At 35.7% G+C, this 19,284-nt stretch overlaps 1 protein-coding gene across 2 annotated transcripts in view; it reads right to left on the bottom strand.

The window, feature by feature from the left end:
* Nucleotides 1-54: 54 nt before the first annotated feature.
* LOC106101928 (zinc transporter foi-like) overlaps nt 55-19,284 on the bottom strand; it is a 24,063-nt gene continuing 4,833 nt past the window's right edge. Inside the window, exons 1-3 of one of the 2 annotated variants that reach the window (XM_013281307.1) lie at nt 6,710-6,786; nt 1,273-1,791; nt 55-1,167 (exon numbers count right to left, since the gene is read on the bottom strand). In XM_013281307.1, coding sequence (XP_013136761.1) covers nt 82-1,167; nt 1,273-1,686 — 1,500 coding nt within the window. In that variant the 5' untranslated portion in view covers nt 1,687-1,791; nt 6,710-6,786 and the 3' untranslated portion in view covers nt 55-81. Of the gene's footprint in view, nt 1,168-1,272; nt 1,792-6,709; nt 6,787-19,284 lie in introns of those variants that run through there. The other variant, XM_013281306.1, reaches the window with a different exon arrangement.

The following is a 19,284-nucleotide window of genomic DNA, read 5'->3' as shown; positions in this document are numbered from 1 at the left end:
TACAATACAATATTTTCATATAGCTGCAAAACATGAAGCTTAATATCTATGCCACAATTTAAATGTAGAACGCCGTTTAACTCACCTCAAAATTACAGTATAACTGTCACCATCCTTCAAATCCTTAGCCCCTTCTTCTTTATGATTGATATTATTCATTTCTACGACAGCAGGATTGGTCTCAGCTTTCAGCAGCCAATCTTTCGCCGTCGGCTCGTTCTCCTTTCCCTCCTGATTGAGGGCATTCGAGGACACCACGCTGACGGAGTTATTATGATTCTTCTGCGCCTTCGGACTCGGAGGGACACCATCTCTCACGTGATGCTCATCATGAGTATCAGTATCGATCTCATCGTAACAGTAAGGATACTCCGAATACTTGTGCTTACAAGTTTTCATTGTTGGATCTCCTTTTTCATCTCTCTTAAAGATCTTCATAATATTATTCGATGTGGAATTCGTTGTCGGTTTACCATCTGTAGAACCTACCGCCTCATCTTTTAACACTCGGACTCTCGACGGCAGTTTATCTTCTTCCAACTTCTGCCTTCTCTTCCTCCACTCTACGACAACTGTTAAACCCTTTTCGGTGAAATAGAAGAACACTACGCCCAACATAGCTGCCAGACCCTTCCACATGCCATCATCATGCGAGGCTCTGGTTTCAACACCGGTTTCCTCGTGACTGCTGTGATTATGTTCCATTGGGCTCATAGCATGAGGCATTAAGTGTAAAAGAGCATCCCCACATAACGTACCAACAGCTAAAGCTACTAAAAATTGTAACAAATGATTATAATATGTTTTGTGCATTATAGGAATCACCGCGACACCTAGCAACCCACAAGCACTAATCGCGAATATACTTAGAGAAGAATACAACCAAACTGTGTACATATTCTTAGAGTACGCATTCTCTAAAGGTTTGAGATCCTTGTAGTCTATTCTATAAGGTATGTTAGCTTCTTTAACACAGCCAGATTTTTCTAGTGAGGTACCGGCCAGCTTTTGATAGAGTAAAATGGGACAGATGGCTTGTAACGTGTCCCCAGACACGGAGGTCTCGCCAGCGTGTTCAGAGGCGCTATGCTCGTGTTCACCGTGGCCGTGATCATGGGGTTTTAACCTAGTGTTCACCGTCGTTACTAATTCTTCACTGCTTACACACTGTAAATAAAATATGAATAATTTACGACTAATAGAAAAGAGCCTGATTGTCTTATACATTTTAGTTAAGAATTAGGGGATTTTTATAAAGCTTTCGTCACTTACATTAACAACATCCTCTTTGGTTTCCGTCTCGCCATAGAAGTACACTTTCCGCTCAACTTTCTGTACTCCACCTTCAACTAATTTATGCAGGTCCAAATCTTGCAGCATTCTATTAAAACCTGTCATATTCATAGTGGTTGTGCCCGCATCACCATATATACTGAAGATCTGTTCCACGTACGCATTCGGATTCACATTTCTGACTTCTCTCTTTCTTCGTATCTTGTCCAATTTAAATTGATACCTCTGTCTGGAGTCTATTCTTCGTTTACCAAGGTCAGCCATCATGTGTTCGGTGTTTTTGATTTCTGGTTCATAGGAGACGATGTCTTTGCGTGTATCCACGTGGGAGCCGCATGTATGCGCTGCACACAGCAGACAGAACATGCATACTGTTACCAGATGGTGGGACATCTTTACCTTCTTTACCTGTTAATCGTTGCAGTTGTAAATTATGATGGATCTTAATCCATCTGTTTATTGAATTGTTGAAGCGTCACGATATGGACATAGCTCGATCTGTGAACAAATAAATAAATTAAGTACTGAGAGATTTTAACTAAAGATCGAATCGAAGCACATTAAGGTTTCCATTGTATTATTCATTTGAAACTATTAACGTATATTACAGCTTATGATCTATGCTTATCGTAATTCTGATTAATTTAGCCTAGACAGGCTATAATTGTCCAGATAAAATGCATTATGAGTTGGCAGAAACCTAAAATTTTACGTTACTAAAAAAACAATTTCTATAAATTAAAACTATTTCAAATCATTTAATCTAATTATAATCACAGATAAATTCCGAGACTGAAATACGAGAAGGCGCGTAAAAATCACAGACGGTTTCTTTATATAAACTGTAGCGTTTAGTGTCCAAATATGGAAACTTCTCGAATGCGATCGCAGTATCAACTCGTGAGTTTTTACTGCTGAAACATTTGCACAAAAACATATAGCGATCTCTTTCATATCCTTGAATAGAGTGAGACAACATGTTTGTATAGATATATCTGCAGTGAAAACGTATTTAAAATCTTCATATTACGACCACACATTGTGGGGTACAATGTCAACTGCTGACCGTATGATATCTGATTATAGGGTAATTGTAACCCAACGCCTTACATTATTATGATAATGTCATTGTTTTTAGTATGTACTACCTTTCGTCCGCGAGTCCAACCGAAAAAAAAGTAGCCTATGTTTTTCCAGACTATCTCTACATCGGTCAGTTTTTAAAATCGGCCAAGTAGTTTTCACGTGAATTAAATACATACAAAAAGACAAATCTTTCCCCTTCACGTCACTTTCAGTTGTCGGATCGGTGATATCGAAGTGGCCACGTCTGCCGCTTGTCAGTTTTAACGAGCTCAAGTAACGGACATTATAATAATCACTGAGAGTACCACCAGACAGACAAACCAATTGCTTTGTTCCACTACGCTCTATCGTGTTACCATCAGAGTCAAGGCATTCGTATGGAAATATATTATCCTTCTTCTAATTCTCTCTAAAAATAGAAACAGATGGGATCAAGCGTTAGTTCGTATAACAAAAAAAAAAACAACAATATTTCCATACTAGTATTATAAAGAGGAAACATTTGTTTTTATGTATATTAAAATAAGTAAACAACTGCTAGGCCGATTTCAAAAATACTTTCTCCTTTAAAAGCTACGTTATCTGTGAATAACATAGGTCATGTCTGTAACTAATTTTAATTCCGCGTAGACGAAGTCGCGAGTAACAGTTAGGTTTAAATATAAAAATTACTACAATGGTATTTGACGATACGATTGTTAATTTTGTAAATTATTTTTCTTGTATTAAAAAAACTTAACCATATTTAAACTTTCCTCAACGCTAATCAATAGATTCTCTTTACAGATATATTTACGTATTCCTATAGGTTTATCGGTACATATTGTACGGTCACAAGTGGAACAGACCAGTGTCTGCGCGGGGGACCAATCGATTTGTTCCGTCGCTCATTGTGGACTAACGAGCCATTACAACTGGACACTCGATATGTACATCTTTATATTGACACCAAAACATTACCGGACTTGTAACATAATAGACTTTGCTGTCTATCATACTCTTTGAAAAAAGTAGAGATCGCAATACTTTTGTACTTTGTAATGAAGATCGGCGTAAAATTACTCTTATAACTAATAAGTTACAAACGTATTAAGTTTAGTGTTAAGGCTATATCGCCTTAACTTAGACGGGGTTATTAATTTTGTAATTAAAACTTGGACAATTAACAAACTTCTCAACTGTAACAACCGTAACAAGTTACACATGCTATTCAAATATACTATAGTAAAATACTAATATTATAAAGAGGAAAGATATATTTTTATTGTATTGAATTGAAATACAAAAATTCTTCCACCATTAAAAACCTACGTTACCTCTGTAACATCTAACTAATATTATAATTATAAATGCGAAAGTTTAGATGGATGGCTGTTTGTCAAAGTTTGTAGCCTAAACGGCTGGACGGATCTCTATAAAATTTGGCATAGACGTTGAGGATAGTCTGGAAGTACACTTAGGCTACTCACTGTTGTTGTTTACAATTTCAAGCGGACGGAGTCGCAAGCCAAAACTAGTAGGCTATATTTTATTAATACGTGATGACATCGCGATCATACTATACTATATTATGACGCTAATATAAGTATTCCGGACTGCCAAAAGCTATAAGGAAATTTACGTTAATTGTCAAAGACTACATTTAAAGTATTCATATGTATTTTAGTGCTCATAATGTTTAATCTTCATATGGCGATGTCGCACAGCGCCCCTAGGGGCTGTCGTGTCAAACGGACATATGCTTGCACGATAGTGCAACTATTCATTTTCTAAATATTAAATTAATAAGAATAACGCTTTAAAAAAAAACAGTATTCATGATACTCTATGATACTCCATATAGGAATGCGACTACTACGTTCTTGCGAGTATAAATGTCACTCAGAGTTCTTATGAGGTTAATTAGGGGGTGTCTAGGCGATCCACGACGCCCATTCCAAGACAACAGTAAATAATGCTGATACGTTGGTGGTCTTTGTGAAAGAGATATCTTATTGAAGGACCATAAGTCACATTGGTTTGTAAGTAACGGACAGATCGTTTAATAACCCTATGGGCGGAAAATTCTGCGAGATCCACACCGTTGAGGAACGCAGGGCATTCAAGTGGTGTGGATGTTACCTGGCGATTTATCGTGTCATCCGATGACAGAACTCGCCAGCAGAAATCTAGAGAGATCCTCGAAATACACCCAGTGGTAGAAATGATAAAAAATGCGGAGGGACCTGACGTTACTCGGCAAAGCCAGATAGTCCAGCCTGTAAAAGCTCAGTCGACAATTCGAGTCGTTTTATATTTTTATTTTAATCAATATCAATAACTTGATAAATATCCACCGGAAATACGACCGCGTAAAAGAGTAAGTGCAAATATTTTTCACGACAAAAATATTTATCCATCTTTCTGATAACCGAAAAGGTGCGATTGCCAAAAATAACTATATTTGCCAGTGACGCAGGGCCGGCGTTAGGATAGAGCGCTTGAGAAACCGCCCAGGGCCATGGACGGAAAGGGGCGTCACAGGTTTGCAAATCACACAGTTTTACATAACCTTGTTTACACCCCCTAAAAAGAGTCCCCCTAAGTCTAGCCATGAAACCTAGTAGCGCTAAAACCGTTACTAAAGTGACAGATAAGTATATATTAGTCATTATTAGTACTTTCATTATCTTATACTATGAAAATATTTTAGATTTTACTGAATCATTTGAACGTTTGGTTGAATTGACGTTAAAATTATGAAGTATGTATAAAACCACAGAAACTAACCAAAGGCCAATTAACCCTACTAACTAGCTTTTAAACACTCCGAGGCATAATAAGAATCGAATAACACCCTACAAGCAAAATCGGTACAGCCGTTTCTACCTTTGACTAAAGCGCACAACCGTTGTGCGATTGTCGATTGTTTCGAAATCTATTCAACTGTTTAATTGCACAACTAAAAATCGATTACCTCCATATAAGCTCATAGGAATCAAAGCAAGACTAAACAGTTGTGCGATAGTTTAATTTCAGGTGTGCGCACGCTCTAAGCGAGATCACGATTTTGTCGGTTAAAAACACAGAAGCAATTAGTAGAAGTTTAAAGATACGGTATATCTAGTAGGTTAGTAGAACGTCATTATCAACTTCCCGTGCTAAAACTAGGTGACAGACGAACGGACAAACATATTTTTGTAACACCTTCAAAATTGATAACGCCCAAACTATATCTAGATCCAAAGTATATCGCGACCACTTCACTTACATCGCTCGAGATATCGATAAAGCTTGTTTACTTGATACCAAGTAAAGTAACTTAAGTATAAGAATATAAATAAACTACGCGTACGTTAAATATGTGAAGGGTCTTGTAATAACATAAAAACTAATTAAAACCTAACCCTCGACGAATTCAAAAAGTATCAACTCTAACTAACACGTGTCAAATAAAATAACTAACAACAATCCTCCCGTTTTGGAATCGAACACGACTCACCTTGATACAACCCGGCCACTGACCCACAATTCACATGAAAAACCTCGTGCGATACAATTTAACCGAACATGTTATAACCGCGTGGTTGCAATTTTCACGTATACTATACTATAGTTATATACTATAGTTGTTTGCGTTTATGATTTTAAAGTGAAAAGTTGCGCAATTTGTGCTCCGAACAGTTTAACGACCTAAATTATTTAGTACTTTACTGTTTCCTATTTTTAGAGTGGCCTTTCACAAATTGAACCTAAATAGGAGCCACCAAATACGTACTAATCTGAGTTCTGTGTTTATGTTGTCGGTAAATTGTTAAATTTTTATAGTATATTCATAATTAAATACTACGCGCGATTTTAATAGACACTAAAGGCGACGCTTAATACAGATTTAACTTAAAAAAAAAACAAAACGGCCTGAAGACTATCTGAGGTAACAAAATGCTATATTACATTTAAATAATTCGAGCAAAACTGGATTGAAAACTAGTCAATACGTGATTATATGCTACGTAAGTGACAAGGCCAAGACGTAGTGAGGCCTGAAATGACGTGGTCAGAATTGAAAAATATTCTGACGTATTTGATATGTGGAACAGATGCACGGACAGAAGAGAGTTTTATGTAGGAATTTTCCGATTCGAAATTACACGAGCTAATGTTTCTGGAATCACGTAGGTAGTTTTACTAATTGTAATTGAAAAATAAAAAGAAAAACATTGGAAAAGATGAAGTATTAAAAATATTTTTTCATGAAAAGTTTCAGAGGCTTCAAATCATTTAAACATACATAATGTATACATAAAAGACTGTAAATAGTTTTAATCAAACAATATATAATATAACTTACATAATTCAGCTAACGGATGTAAATTTCAAGGATGAGGCAACGATAAAATACGTTACCTATACAACGAAGGCCCTTGACTGTTCTCCGTTAGTCGTTACGCGGCGTTATAATACATCAGCCTCCGCTTGCCTCCAACGAAAGACAAGGACAAAACACTAACCAATTTACGCTGACCAAAGATCAAGGTAAAATGGACTTTAACACATGCACATAGAGCATACGTCATTAACATATTCATGCCATACGAATTTATAATTCATCACAACGTTAAAATGAACGCTAAATCAGAGAATATTGAACTTTATTTTTAAAGCAGTAAAGTTCATGTCACTGGTATTGACGTCACAAGTTTACAAGTTGCAAACGTCTATGGGTTAAGCAAAAATAAACTTTAATACGTTACAATAAAGGGGTATGTTAGTGCAATTAACGGATGGAAAAGGAATCGCAACATGCCTACATTTATAACCGCGTGACTCAGCTCTCGTGTTGCGAACTAACGAAATAACGATAAGGCTCTTCGAACACCACGTTGTATGGGAAACCGCGTGTAGGACGAGAGCAATTCAAGACCATGCATGTTCAAACAAATCCACACACGCGGTGCAGTAGGAAATAGTAGGTGTTTAGTTGCATTACAGGAAAAAATATACTAAATATTAACTGTTTTACGAAATGAGTGTATTTGAGGAAGTTTGAGAGTAGCCCCAGTGGTAGAGAAAGTAAGGTGTAAAAGGTTAAGATGGTATGGGCATGTTATGAGGAGGGATAAGTTGCATGTTACAAGGAGAACGTTAGTTATGAGTGTGGTACACTGGTAGAGGTAGACGTAGAAAGCGATGGCTTGCGTGAAAGATGACATGATCAAAAAGAGAGTGATGACTGAGATGATGTATGATAGAGTTATATGGAGGACAAAAACCTGTTGCGACCCAACGAGAGTAGGATAAGGAAAGGATGAAGATTAACTGTTTCATCATACTAGTATAAAACTATACGGTTACGAGTCAGTGTACGAAGGGCCTTAATTCGTTAATCTACAGTGAAAAACGTGCGTCCATTATCGAAAACGGATATAAATTCAATTAATGGGAATGGATTATATTTAATGGCAACTCTTGGTGATAAACCACACAACTATATCAGCAACAACACGGGAAAAACCTTAAAATAAAAATTAAAAACGATATTTGGAGTAACGAGGGGGAAAATCCTTGAAATACCAAAGAATCACATGTGAAGCCTAGTCCTTATAGGATCCAGGTGGTCTAATAATCTAACGCCGGCAATACACATGTCAGTAGATACTTGCATGCCAGGTATGTGCCAGCTATAGGCTTGTGTGAATACTAACGTGGGTGCAACATACTGGCATGAAAGTCGATAACAGGATATTTGATTTCAAGAAAGCTATATACATACATATATCAAGTTGACGGGGAAATAGGAGGTACGAAGCTTGACACTGGACACGTCATATTTCATAGAGTCTCGTCGACAATTTACTGGAATGTGCATGGTGTCAGTAGTTTATCTGCATGCCAGTATTACCCCATTATACATACAAGTGTATTCCACCTTAATACATAGCCGTTACAGAGAAGAGAAAATTCATACGTAAAAGAGTGCTGCGTGGTTGACAGAAATAGTTTAGAATCGTTGCTCGTTGTAACGAGGTACGCGGGAGTTGCCGACAGTAGGGAGGGGGGGAACTTCCTCCCAAGCCAGTCTCATGTTATAGTGTACGCGTTTTAGTACCTAAGTGACACATATTTGTTACCGTGTTACTCCTAAACGCATAGACTAACGGCGGTGAAAGTTAAATAAATGCAAATAACATAGTTCTTGATATATTTTGACTAAATATAAATACCATAGATATACTTAAATCTCTTTACATTTCAAATATTATACCTTACTATAGGTACTTCTAACAGGGGTTCTCAACAAAGGTCTGTTGTTTGCGGACCCCTGTTTTAAACTCCCAACAGTCGGGTCGCATTCGCAGACGTTCAAATAACCACAGGCGTCCTTCCTTTGGTACGTTGAACCGAAACACCTTGGTTCGCGGTACTAAGTTTTTTTCTCATCTCTCTTGGATCTGTCTACCAAAAAATAATACCGAACATTCGATTTTGAACATTAATCAAAAGTAATAGGAATGTTATAGAGCCAGACGAACAGACAGCATTGTAGTTTTTTTAAAAATGAATTTTATAACTAGTGTTTGACCACGATCTCATCTTAAGTATAGGGTTGTCACATTTTCATATTTGAGCGATTTTTTGTTCCACGGTACCCATATCGTATACGAAAAACTAGACTAAACTAAAGTAAGTCACAAGTTTCTAGTTATCTTGTCAGTCTTCGTGTGTACGCTTATTGAATGTTGACAACCCTACTGTGCAGTGTTTAAAATAAAGTGGCTCGTCGTATCTAAACGGTGGTGGAACAACAAATATGTTATTTTAGTTTAATTAACAAACATGATTGCATTTTAATTGCTTTTATACATTTTTTTATTTCAAATGATATTAGATATTCTCTTTGTATCTATATTTTCGTCTATAAATTAGTTTTGCGGTTAAAATACCCAAAGAAAGAAAATAGAGACTAAATGGTGCATGTTTTTTATATAAAAACTAGCTTTCTTCCGCATCTCCGCAAGCGAGGAATTTGAAAAAAATAACAAAAGTAGCCTATGTGTTCTTAAAGACTATCCTCTATCTATGCCAAAATTCAGTTTAGGCTACAAACCCTAACAAACATCCATCTAAACTTTTGCATTTATGTTAGTAAGAAGAAAGATGTTTATCTTTGGAATTCAATAATAAACGTTTCTAAATACATGTAAAACTACATAGGAAAAGTTTAAACGCGTTCAATATTTCTCAAAAGTCTGTGCAAAATCAATTACATCAGATTGACGTCAAACAAGCGACGCTACGAACTACGAACCGATAACGCGTTTAAGAATATTCACGTGTTCGATTCCGCTATGATATATACTCAATTGGGGTGGACAGAGATATACAGATAAAAAAATAATCTTACTATCTCACTGATATTATAAATGCAAAAGTTTAGGATGTTTGTAAGAGTTTGTAGCCTAAACTGCTGAACGGATCTCGATGACATTTGGCATAGATGTAGAGGATAGTCGGAAAGAAGACATGGGATACTTTTTGCTTTTTTTAACTCGTCGCCTGCGAAAGCTATAAAAATTAATATCACGTCAACAAAGGATAGATTTTATCTAGATTTTTAGCTTCTTTTTTGTGTACAAATTCTAACCGTGGGAAGTAGGTAGCAAATAAAATACCTATTATTAATAGATCAAAACTATTGTCATTACGACCTCTAAGATTATAATATTTAAAACATTATCTCAATAATTCCTTGGCCTTAAATGATTATTAATTAAAAAAACAATAAAGTAAGGTTTTATCACATTTACCTTGGATTTCCACTGCCGAAACACGTGTTGAAAAAATAGTTACCTCTTTTAAAAGTAATATGAGGAGATACAGTTATATGTACACGTCTGGAAACCCATTGTAAAGTTAATAAAACGACACTTCTATCAAATAAAGAATAAAATAAAAAAGTATTATCAATAGAATCCCTTTAGACGAATAAAGTTATTGCTTCTACGTAACTTTATTCGTCTGAAAATACGAAATATTTCAAATAATCTGAGTATCGTTAAACTTACATAGACAATCGGTAATATATAATACTTGTAAATAAAAATCGCACGTTCATTTAAATACAAGATCGATAAAATTATTAAATTGTTAAGCGCGTCTACAATTTAAGCAGATGGTTCCGTATATCGCATAGAAAATAGAAAGTCCCTGCCCAGAGACCGAAATTAAAAAAGTTGCTGGATTAAGCCAAAACCTACAAAAGACTAAACATATATCTAGAAGCTTCGGTATAATATAAATGACAGTTTTCTAAAGTACGAACAGCCACCCTTTCTTACTGATTGAATAAACAAAGACAACAAGAAATATATGGCAACATCTATTACCGGCAACCTTTATAGACGTAAAGTTTCAATCTTTAGATTCATCATCTCCCTTACATTATCCTATTCCCGTAGTGTCGGTGCACCGGGTTTTCGTCCTCCATATCTCATCATCCGTCATCTGTCACTCCCTTCTTAATCATGTCACCTTTCACGCAATTCATCCATCTCTTTCTACCTCTACCTCTATCGGTATACCCCTCCACATTCATAACTAATCACTAGATTCTAAAAGCACATGTATTACGGACATTCTCTTATGTTACGTGCGTGGGCGAAGAACAGCATCCTATCTTGACTGTCCGGGAGTGCTTTCTTACAAGGTGAAACTTGGGCTCGTCGACATCACTCCCAGAGATCACCGGGAACATCAAATATCAAAGGGTTGTTGAGATTTTTAAAGTTAAGTTGGCTAAATAAGTCCTACTTTATACGTAAAATATGCGCTAGCGGGCGAGTTGATGAAAATCTAGTGCATATAACTAGGCTTAAAATTTACAAAGGCTAGTTGCTCTCTAAAATAGGGTGAGCACTTCTTTACATTCATATAAATTTTCGATACGTACAAGTTACTAAACGAGATAAAGGTAGTTCAAACAACTTTATTAGTCACTATTTACTATAGTTACTACATAAACAAATCGCTAATTTGATAATGGATCAAAATGTTATCACTTTTATATTTTCCTATGGAACCCTAACCAACGTATCACAAATAGACGTAACAATTTACTTGAAGACCATTCATAAAAACAAAGGCAAGATAATTCGCATTAATAAACAATGCGGGGAACAAATCAAACTAAATGACGTCATCAAACAAACACGACTGTAATCTTTAACAGGACAAGCAGAATACTTACAAAAATCACAAACACATAAAAAACGAAACAAAAATAAAACCAAAAAATCAATATACACTACAAACACTTCACCACAGAACAAACAAAAAAACAGACACGACAAAAAGAAAGAAATCAAACCAAATAATACTGGCAGGTTACAAACGCGCGGTTTGCGTTTCGTTGCGCGCGACTTGGCGAGCACAGCCGTGTGCTAAGTAAACATAACGACTAGACGACTGCCGATAACTCTATCGCAACGATAACGCGCCCGTTAGCCGAGTAACGTAACGCACGCCGGCGTTAAACGACATAGATTATGCAACTCATTCGTGCATTTTCTACCTAAACGCTACATTTCATGATAAGGTAAAAGTATTGTTAGAAGTTATGATGGGAAACAATTAGAAGGAACTCTTTAACGTGTTTTATTCCATTTTTGCATTAATTTTTGAATTACTTGTATATTTGTTGCAGTTATTGCATTTTTAGGTATCAAACTTGTCCACTCACTTTTAAGACGGTCCGAATGCATAGTCCAAACGTATAAGGGTATTTTGTATACAAACTGGTTTTATTATGACCTAAAAATGTAAATTAAAATCTAATATAAATTGACTACATTGTGTAACGATTGCAAGTACATATTTGTAGTCGGTTTATATTTGTTGGTTATTTATATTCAAATTGCCATAACAACTGTAACAATTGCCTGACATAGTTTTCTACCTACTTGCAATTCTGCGGGCATGCGTGATCAATGATGTAACTTAGTTAAAGTAAGGAAAAACGGATCGAGTCTAAACGGCGACATTGGAGGCCGTGTAAATACAATTTCATGGTTCGTACTCTATTCGTGGCATATAGAGCTACAAATTCAACTGGCCCGGTGGAGGAGGCGTTATTTTCGCCGTTAGTATATGACATGAAAATATAACTGTTGTTCGCGACTTTGCCCGCGTAAAATTATAAAAATAACAAAAAACATAGCCTACGTTACTCAGTGATAACGTAGGTTTTTAATTTAAAAATTCTTTTTAACAGTCGAGTTATTTCAATACATACAAAAATACAAATCTTTCCTCTTTATAACATATAACATCAGGACAAACTAAAACAAAACGGACAGTCTAACAAGGATTTTGTGGCGTTTTGAATTGACAGGGAGGTGGTATGAGCACCTATAATTCAGACCGGGTCACATAAGTTTGTCGGACTATAGTAAACTAAGCAAATACCTTCTATAGTATTGCATGTTAGTTTTGTCTTGTGTTTGTAGCTAATATTGCATTACAATAGGGCGATTGTTACCCGAGCGCATATTTACACATATTGCTGACATAACCTAACAATGACTTTATACCCTGACTTATATTACAATTATTTCAATAACAAGGTTTTTTTACATTATGTATTTTTTTTTTAATTATGAATATATTCATTTAAAAAAATCTACTTTATTTTATCATCATCACTAGCTCACGATACGTCCCCACCGAGGGGCTCGAAGCCTACCCTAAAGTTAGGGTGACTAGGCCATAGTCAACCACGCTGGCCAAGTGCGGGTTGGTTGACTTCATACATATCTTTAAATTTCTTCGCCGATATGTGCTGGTTGCATTACGATGTTTTCCTTCACCGTAAGAACTTCGGGTAAATTATGAACATATGAAAATTCGAAAAATCGAAAATCACATTGGTACATGGCGACGGAGATTCGAACCCAAGACCTGTAGATTACAAGTCGAGTGCTTAAACCACTGAGCCTCCGATGCTACTTTATTTCAATATATAATGCTAAAAGCGTATATTTGACTAAGCTATTGCGGAACTGTCTAGCCGCGCTTTGATTCTTATAAGCTTATATGGAGGTGCGCACACTACTCGATGTTTAGTTGTGCAACTAAACAGTTGAATTGGCTGTGAAACAATCGACAATCGCACGACAGTTGTGAGACGGTTTAGTCAAAAGTGTGCGCCCGCTTTACTAAATCATTTTTTTTAACTCTCGTCGATAAATATCTCTTGGGACGATAATGTTTTCTTATTTACTTATTACTAGTTTTTTAACCTTTTTAGAAACATCTGGATTTCATTGCATTATCCTCTAATCTAGCTTACAATAAACTCTAGCCAATATTCCATTATTTTAATATTTTAACCTTGCTTATTTAGTTTCTAAAATATCAACAGATCTTATTAGTTACAAAACTCCCTTTTTTGTTTAATGGCAATTTCAACATCTAAGAAGCTAGTTCCGGGAAATGTTTAGAAATTACAACATAACAAGTATATTTTATTACCCGATACGTAAAATAAAATTCAATAAATCAGCACTACGGAGAGCACTTTTTAATCGTCTTAAAACACAGAGCTAATATTCCAATGTAAAACTCGCATACAATTTTGAAAATTTCATAAAAATGAGCCCGCGTTAACTAACAGAGTACCTTCTAGAAGATCTGAATTACAACTCCAAAAGATTCATATACCACAGTACAATTCGTTTTAAAAAAATACCAAAGTATAATAACATTCAAACTTTACTAGGGCTCGCAATTTCATACTAAATACTACATGAAACAAAATGTTTTGGCGAAAAATGGTGTGAAGCGAGACAAGCCCATGCAATAAACGTGAGTAAAACAGCTTTAAACTGGTTTAAAGTTCAGTTAAAATATAACTATGAGAGGCGAAAACTGCAACCTGCCTGATGACTCGAAGTTCACAGCTCGAAAGGCACATCATAACTCTATACAGATACAAATTGAGTTTGGCTGCAAATCGGCTCACTGATTTCATTGACACTTGTGAGCAGATTTGCAGATCAATTTTAGTTATGTTACCTGTGCTATGTACTCTTCTATGGTTTCACCTAGCACACATAAGTACAGCTAACCACGAGCTGCTATTAATTTTGAATCATGTAATACACGCACGTTAGGTAACGCTACTATACCTGAAGAGAAAAATTAGGTGACCCGAGTCAGAACAAACAAGAAAAAATTAAAGTAAAAAAGTCTTTTGTATACTTTCCTATTAAACAAAGCGATATTTTTTGTCCGTATTTTTATCTTAACGCTTCGATAGGTCGTCTAAAAACCTAGAGATACCGGAACACGACTTAAGAATCTATACTACAATATTATAAAGAGGAGAGATTTGTATTTTTGTATGTAATGAAATAACGCAAAATATACTGGACCGATTTTAAAAATTCTTTCACCATTAAAAAGATACGTTATCAGTTAGTAACATAAGCTATGTTTTTTTTTATGTAGACGAAGTCGCGAGCAACAGCTATTACTTGTAAATTAAGAATAACATCAGTGTTAGCTCTTCCACCATTATTAGTGAACGAAATATTAACATTAGTAAATTAGGGATTTTACTAGCCGAGACACGAGATACGGTTTAGTGATTGGAAGGTGTTTAGTGGTGAATACACTCCCAAAGCACTTGAAACTAAAGATTATTTGTCTCTGTTCTTTCAAAGAGAATGAGAGGGACAATAATGTTGTTATTTCACACGCAATTAGGAAGATAACGGTTAGGATAACGTCATGGGTTTCAGGAATCATAGACAATACGTAATTCCTTTTATCGTAATATTTTTATACACCATTCACAGGTATGAATGACTTCAACGATTATACGATGTTCCGTTGATAGGAATTCGAATGTAAACAAGAGTATGTGTAATTAAATACTCACATATTGAAAAGAGCACAAATCCAAATATAAACAAATGCACTAATTACACAAGTAGAACCTTTTAGAATGATGGGCATCCCAAAACTGATTCAGAACAAATCGATGTACGCCATTTTATATTGAAAAGCGCGGGAAAAACGAACCGACCAATGCGGAAGCAGGAAGGATGCGTTTTTACAATGAGATCGAAATCGGACGGTCCATTAGGCAAATTGTTAGCGCCCTTTGTTACCAATTGTTAAGTTTTCATTCATTTCACAGTTAACGTGATTGAGGTGACAAAAACTTTCATTCGAGTCGGTTTTTTTAGGTTAGCTAGTTTTATATTGGTTGATTATCTATCAATTTCCTCGAGTATTGTACATTGTAGAGCTACCGCTGTTTTTACGGCCCTTCTTGTTATGGTGGTTTCGACGACTTAATTCACTTTGACAGATGACTTAGGTTTGTAAGCTCATCCAGAACAAAGCAAAAAAACATACTCAAGACAAGGGACCGAGAGAGGGTTATGAACGCTTTCCCTTTTTACCCTTTTCCTGCAAGGAAAGGATTGGATGGGAAAATGATTTGACGGTGGAGGAGACGCATAGGAAGGGGAAATATCCTCTTTACGTGCGTTTCTTCTCCATCGATTTAGGGTAGGCTACACATCAGCAATTGCGGATGTTTATGGGCAGCGGTCGCTTTTCTATTTTGGCGGATTTAGGTGGCCGCTTGCTCGTTTGCTGCCGTCGTGGATAAAAAACGAATATTCACGAGGAGGGAGAGGGAGTCACAATTATACGTGTAATTATTTTCTGATTGATGAAAATAAAACACGTGATTTTAGGTATAGGGCGGAGAGGCAAAGTTAAATCGTCATACGTCACCAGAGAGGGGGGTCATTAAGTTGCCAAAGTAACATCAGGTGACAACATTTAAGCGTGGATTTCCACTGCTAAATGGGTATTTTACGTGTAAAATTTTGTCAAAACTTCGAATTAAAAAAAGACTTACAACAAGTTTTAGAGGTATCTCAATAATGAGTAGACATTTCTATTGTAGACAATTTAATACGTCTACGTCTCAGAAATACGAAGTCTACTTCTTAGAAAGACTTATCTTTGGAGAAGAGAATTTAAATTGCAATACTGCAGTCATAGATGAGTCGTACTCATAGCAAAGTAGAAATTCAATATTTATATTTTAGTAACGTGTATAGGAATTTTAACAGCAATATGACACTCACAAAATACGTTCATCGCCGTGTGAAATACACATCGGCCATCAGGGTTAGACCCATCTGGTTAGTACCATTTAATTGCAGCAAAGCTCTACTTCAAGTGGTTGAAATTGTATTTTAAGGCAAGTACACACTAGAGTAATATATTTCATTTCTACTTAATGCGTAAAAAAGTCACACTTTATTTATGGTGGCCATTACATTTATTAGGGAGATAGTGAAGTGTTATTGTTAAACAAGGGTAGACAGTTATAGTGCGACAATTTTTTATCAGATATATTTTGGAATTTAAGGGTTAAAGGAAAATATGCATGCTATATTGTTATTGTTAGAATTACATCGAGATATAGTAGAAATATTAACAACTACAAGTTCTACAATAAGGGCGGGCGCACACCTTTGACAAAATTACCACACAACTGTTGTACGATTGTCGATTGTTTCGCAGCCAGTAGGCAACATACATATGACGCCAAAATAATTATTTAAAATGTCTTTTTTCAAATTTCCTCGCCAAGTTCTGAAACGCACACTATTGGTCGAAGCAAATGGTTTATCTAATATGGCGTTGCTGTGTATTTTTTTTTTGTTTCGACTATTTGTCTAACTTTAGTGTTAGCGGTATTAAAATGTCTATTTTGACGCATAGCGTGATAGTTAAAATGGTAACGCGAACTTATCGAGGTCAGACACGAAAGTGATATTGCAGTCTAATCCACAACTAACACTGGGCTCTACGTCTAAGATATAAAGTAGTTAAAATTTTTCCAATTAAAGTCTTATATGTTATGTCAATCTTTAGTAAAAAAAGGTACAACTGCTAATCTATATTTAGTATTATAAAGAGGAAAGATTTGTATTTTTGTATGTATTGGAATAACACAAAAACTACTGGGCCGATTTTAAAAATTCTTTCACCGTTAGTAAGTAGTAGTAAGTAATTTATCTGTGAGTAACATAGTCTTTTTTTTACGATCGAAGTCGCGCAACCGCTAGTAGTCTATTTAAAGATGCGATTGGTAATTTCTACCTCTTTACAGGGTACTTGGTTATGAAGTAAAACAAAATAAAGTACTACTCATCAAAGACCAAATACACAAAAAAGTACCTTCATTTTTTATATACGTCTTAAATTCTATTCTTTTCGGCCAATCTGTTCTTTGCTTTATCTTCTTTTTTATTTTTAAATACAGGCTATATTTAAATATGTATTGTCTAGTTAGCTTCTTACAAAAACTAACTATAGCACATTGAAAAGTTTTGAGCCCGACCTTAAAAAACGATTTTTTTTCTAAATGATTATTTTATTTCTCTACATAGTCTCCGGAATGATCTATGCATCTTCTTGTCTCTTGCTTTTGTATTCCTATTAAAAAAGAATCTGTATATGTGGGTATGCCAATAATAATGTACCGTCAGTCTTACTAATAATAAAGCAGTCCAGTACCAACCGCCGTTTCAATAACACCCCTACATTACAAAATTCATCAAAATATTCAGTCAATGCGTCTTGTATCTCGATATTCGTTGAAAACTTTTGTCCTGCCATGTGTTGTTTAGATTGGGATATAGGACGCTATAATTGTGTGTGTGTGTGATTATAATAAAAAAAGAAAGGGCTATTACGTGCCAGTATTGTTTTCTTTTGAATTTAAATTTCAACCTTAGGCTCAAAACTTTTCAATGTGTTATTAATAATTAGTAAACGAGATAAGGGATAAAACCATTACAAGGTTTTTGATTTACTAAGAATTATTTATAGTAAAATAACTTGTTAACACGACGACCCACAATGCCACAGATAAAAATACCTTTAACTTTTAATTCTGACTTAGTAACTTTTAACCATATTTTAAAAAAATGAAACATTTTGAAACATCCTGGGTATTAACCTAAAAACACTAACCCATGGACTATCATGTTCATCAAACTAATATAAATGCCAAAGTTTAGATAGATGAATGTTTGTTGGAGTTTTTAGCCTAAACGGCTGAACGGATCTCGAAGAAATTTGCTATATATGTGGATAGTCTGGAAACACGGCCGTAGTATGGGCGATAGCTAGTGTTCAATAATTCTTGCACCAATATGTATTAAGTTGACACATTTGCATCGTGAATGTAATCATACTTCGTCAATGTCGGATAAAATTAATTAGACAGTAAATTATCGTTCAAATTATACATTAAAGAAGTCATCAACCTTCAGAACTCAATAACTGGAGTATTATTTGTGACTGTGTTGCCACTGTTTGCCTTGAAGAAGCATTTACAGATTCACCTGGCTTGAGGTGGCCGAGCGCAGATGACGCTTAGCCTAAACCTCTTTTAAGAGTTACTAGCCTCGCGGGCTTCCTCGGCTCGGGCCGTTACTTCGTTATATTACCGGATTGGGAGGCCACCGAGCTCTTAGATCGCTTTGGTGGACGCTCCATGGAATGACTAGGCACAAAGGTTCCCGAGAGGGGATCTCAGCTTAGGCTGTCACTCAGTACGCGTTTAGCATTGCGATTTAACGGTGCCCGAGAAGGCCGAACCTCGGCTTGATCAGTTGCTGCTATCTGATAACTGGAGTACTTATCAAATATTAAGAAAAAAAATTACCAGAATTAATTACACTTAAGAAGTAAGGAATATAGAAAAACATCGTGATGGAAACTGCACATATCTACGAAGATAGTGAACTATACCAATCCCTACTGATACTGGACCATCGTAGTCCTAGTCACCTCTAAGTTAGGCTGGACATTCCGGTAGATTTAACT

The sequence above is a fragment of the Papilio polytes genome, unplaced genomic scaffold (assembly GCF_000836215.1).
Source record: "Papilio polytes unplaced genomic scaffold, Ppol_1.0 DF823935.1, whole genome shotgun sequence".
Lineage (NCBI taxonomy): Eukaryota > Metazoa > Arthropoda > Insecta > Lepidoptera > Papilionidae > Papilio > Papilio polytes.
The sequence above is the reverse complement of the archived record's forward strand: the minus strand, read 5'-3'. Positions and strand labels throughout refer to the sequence as shown.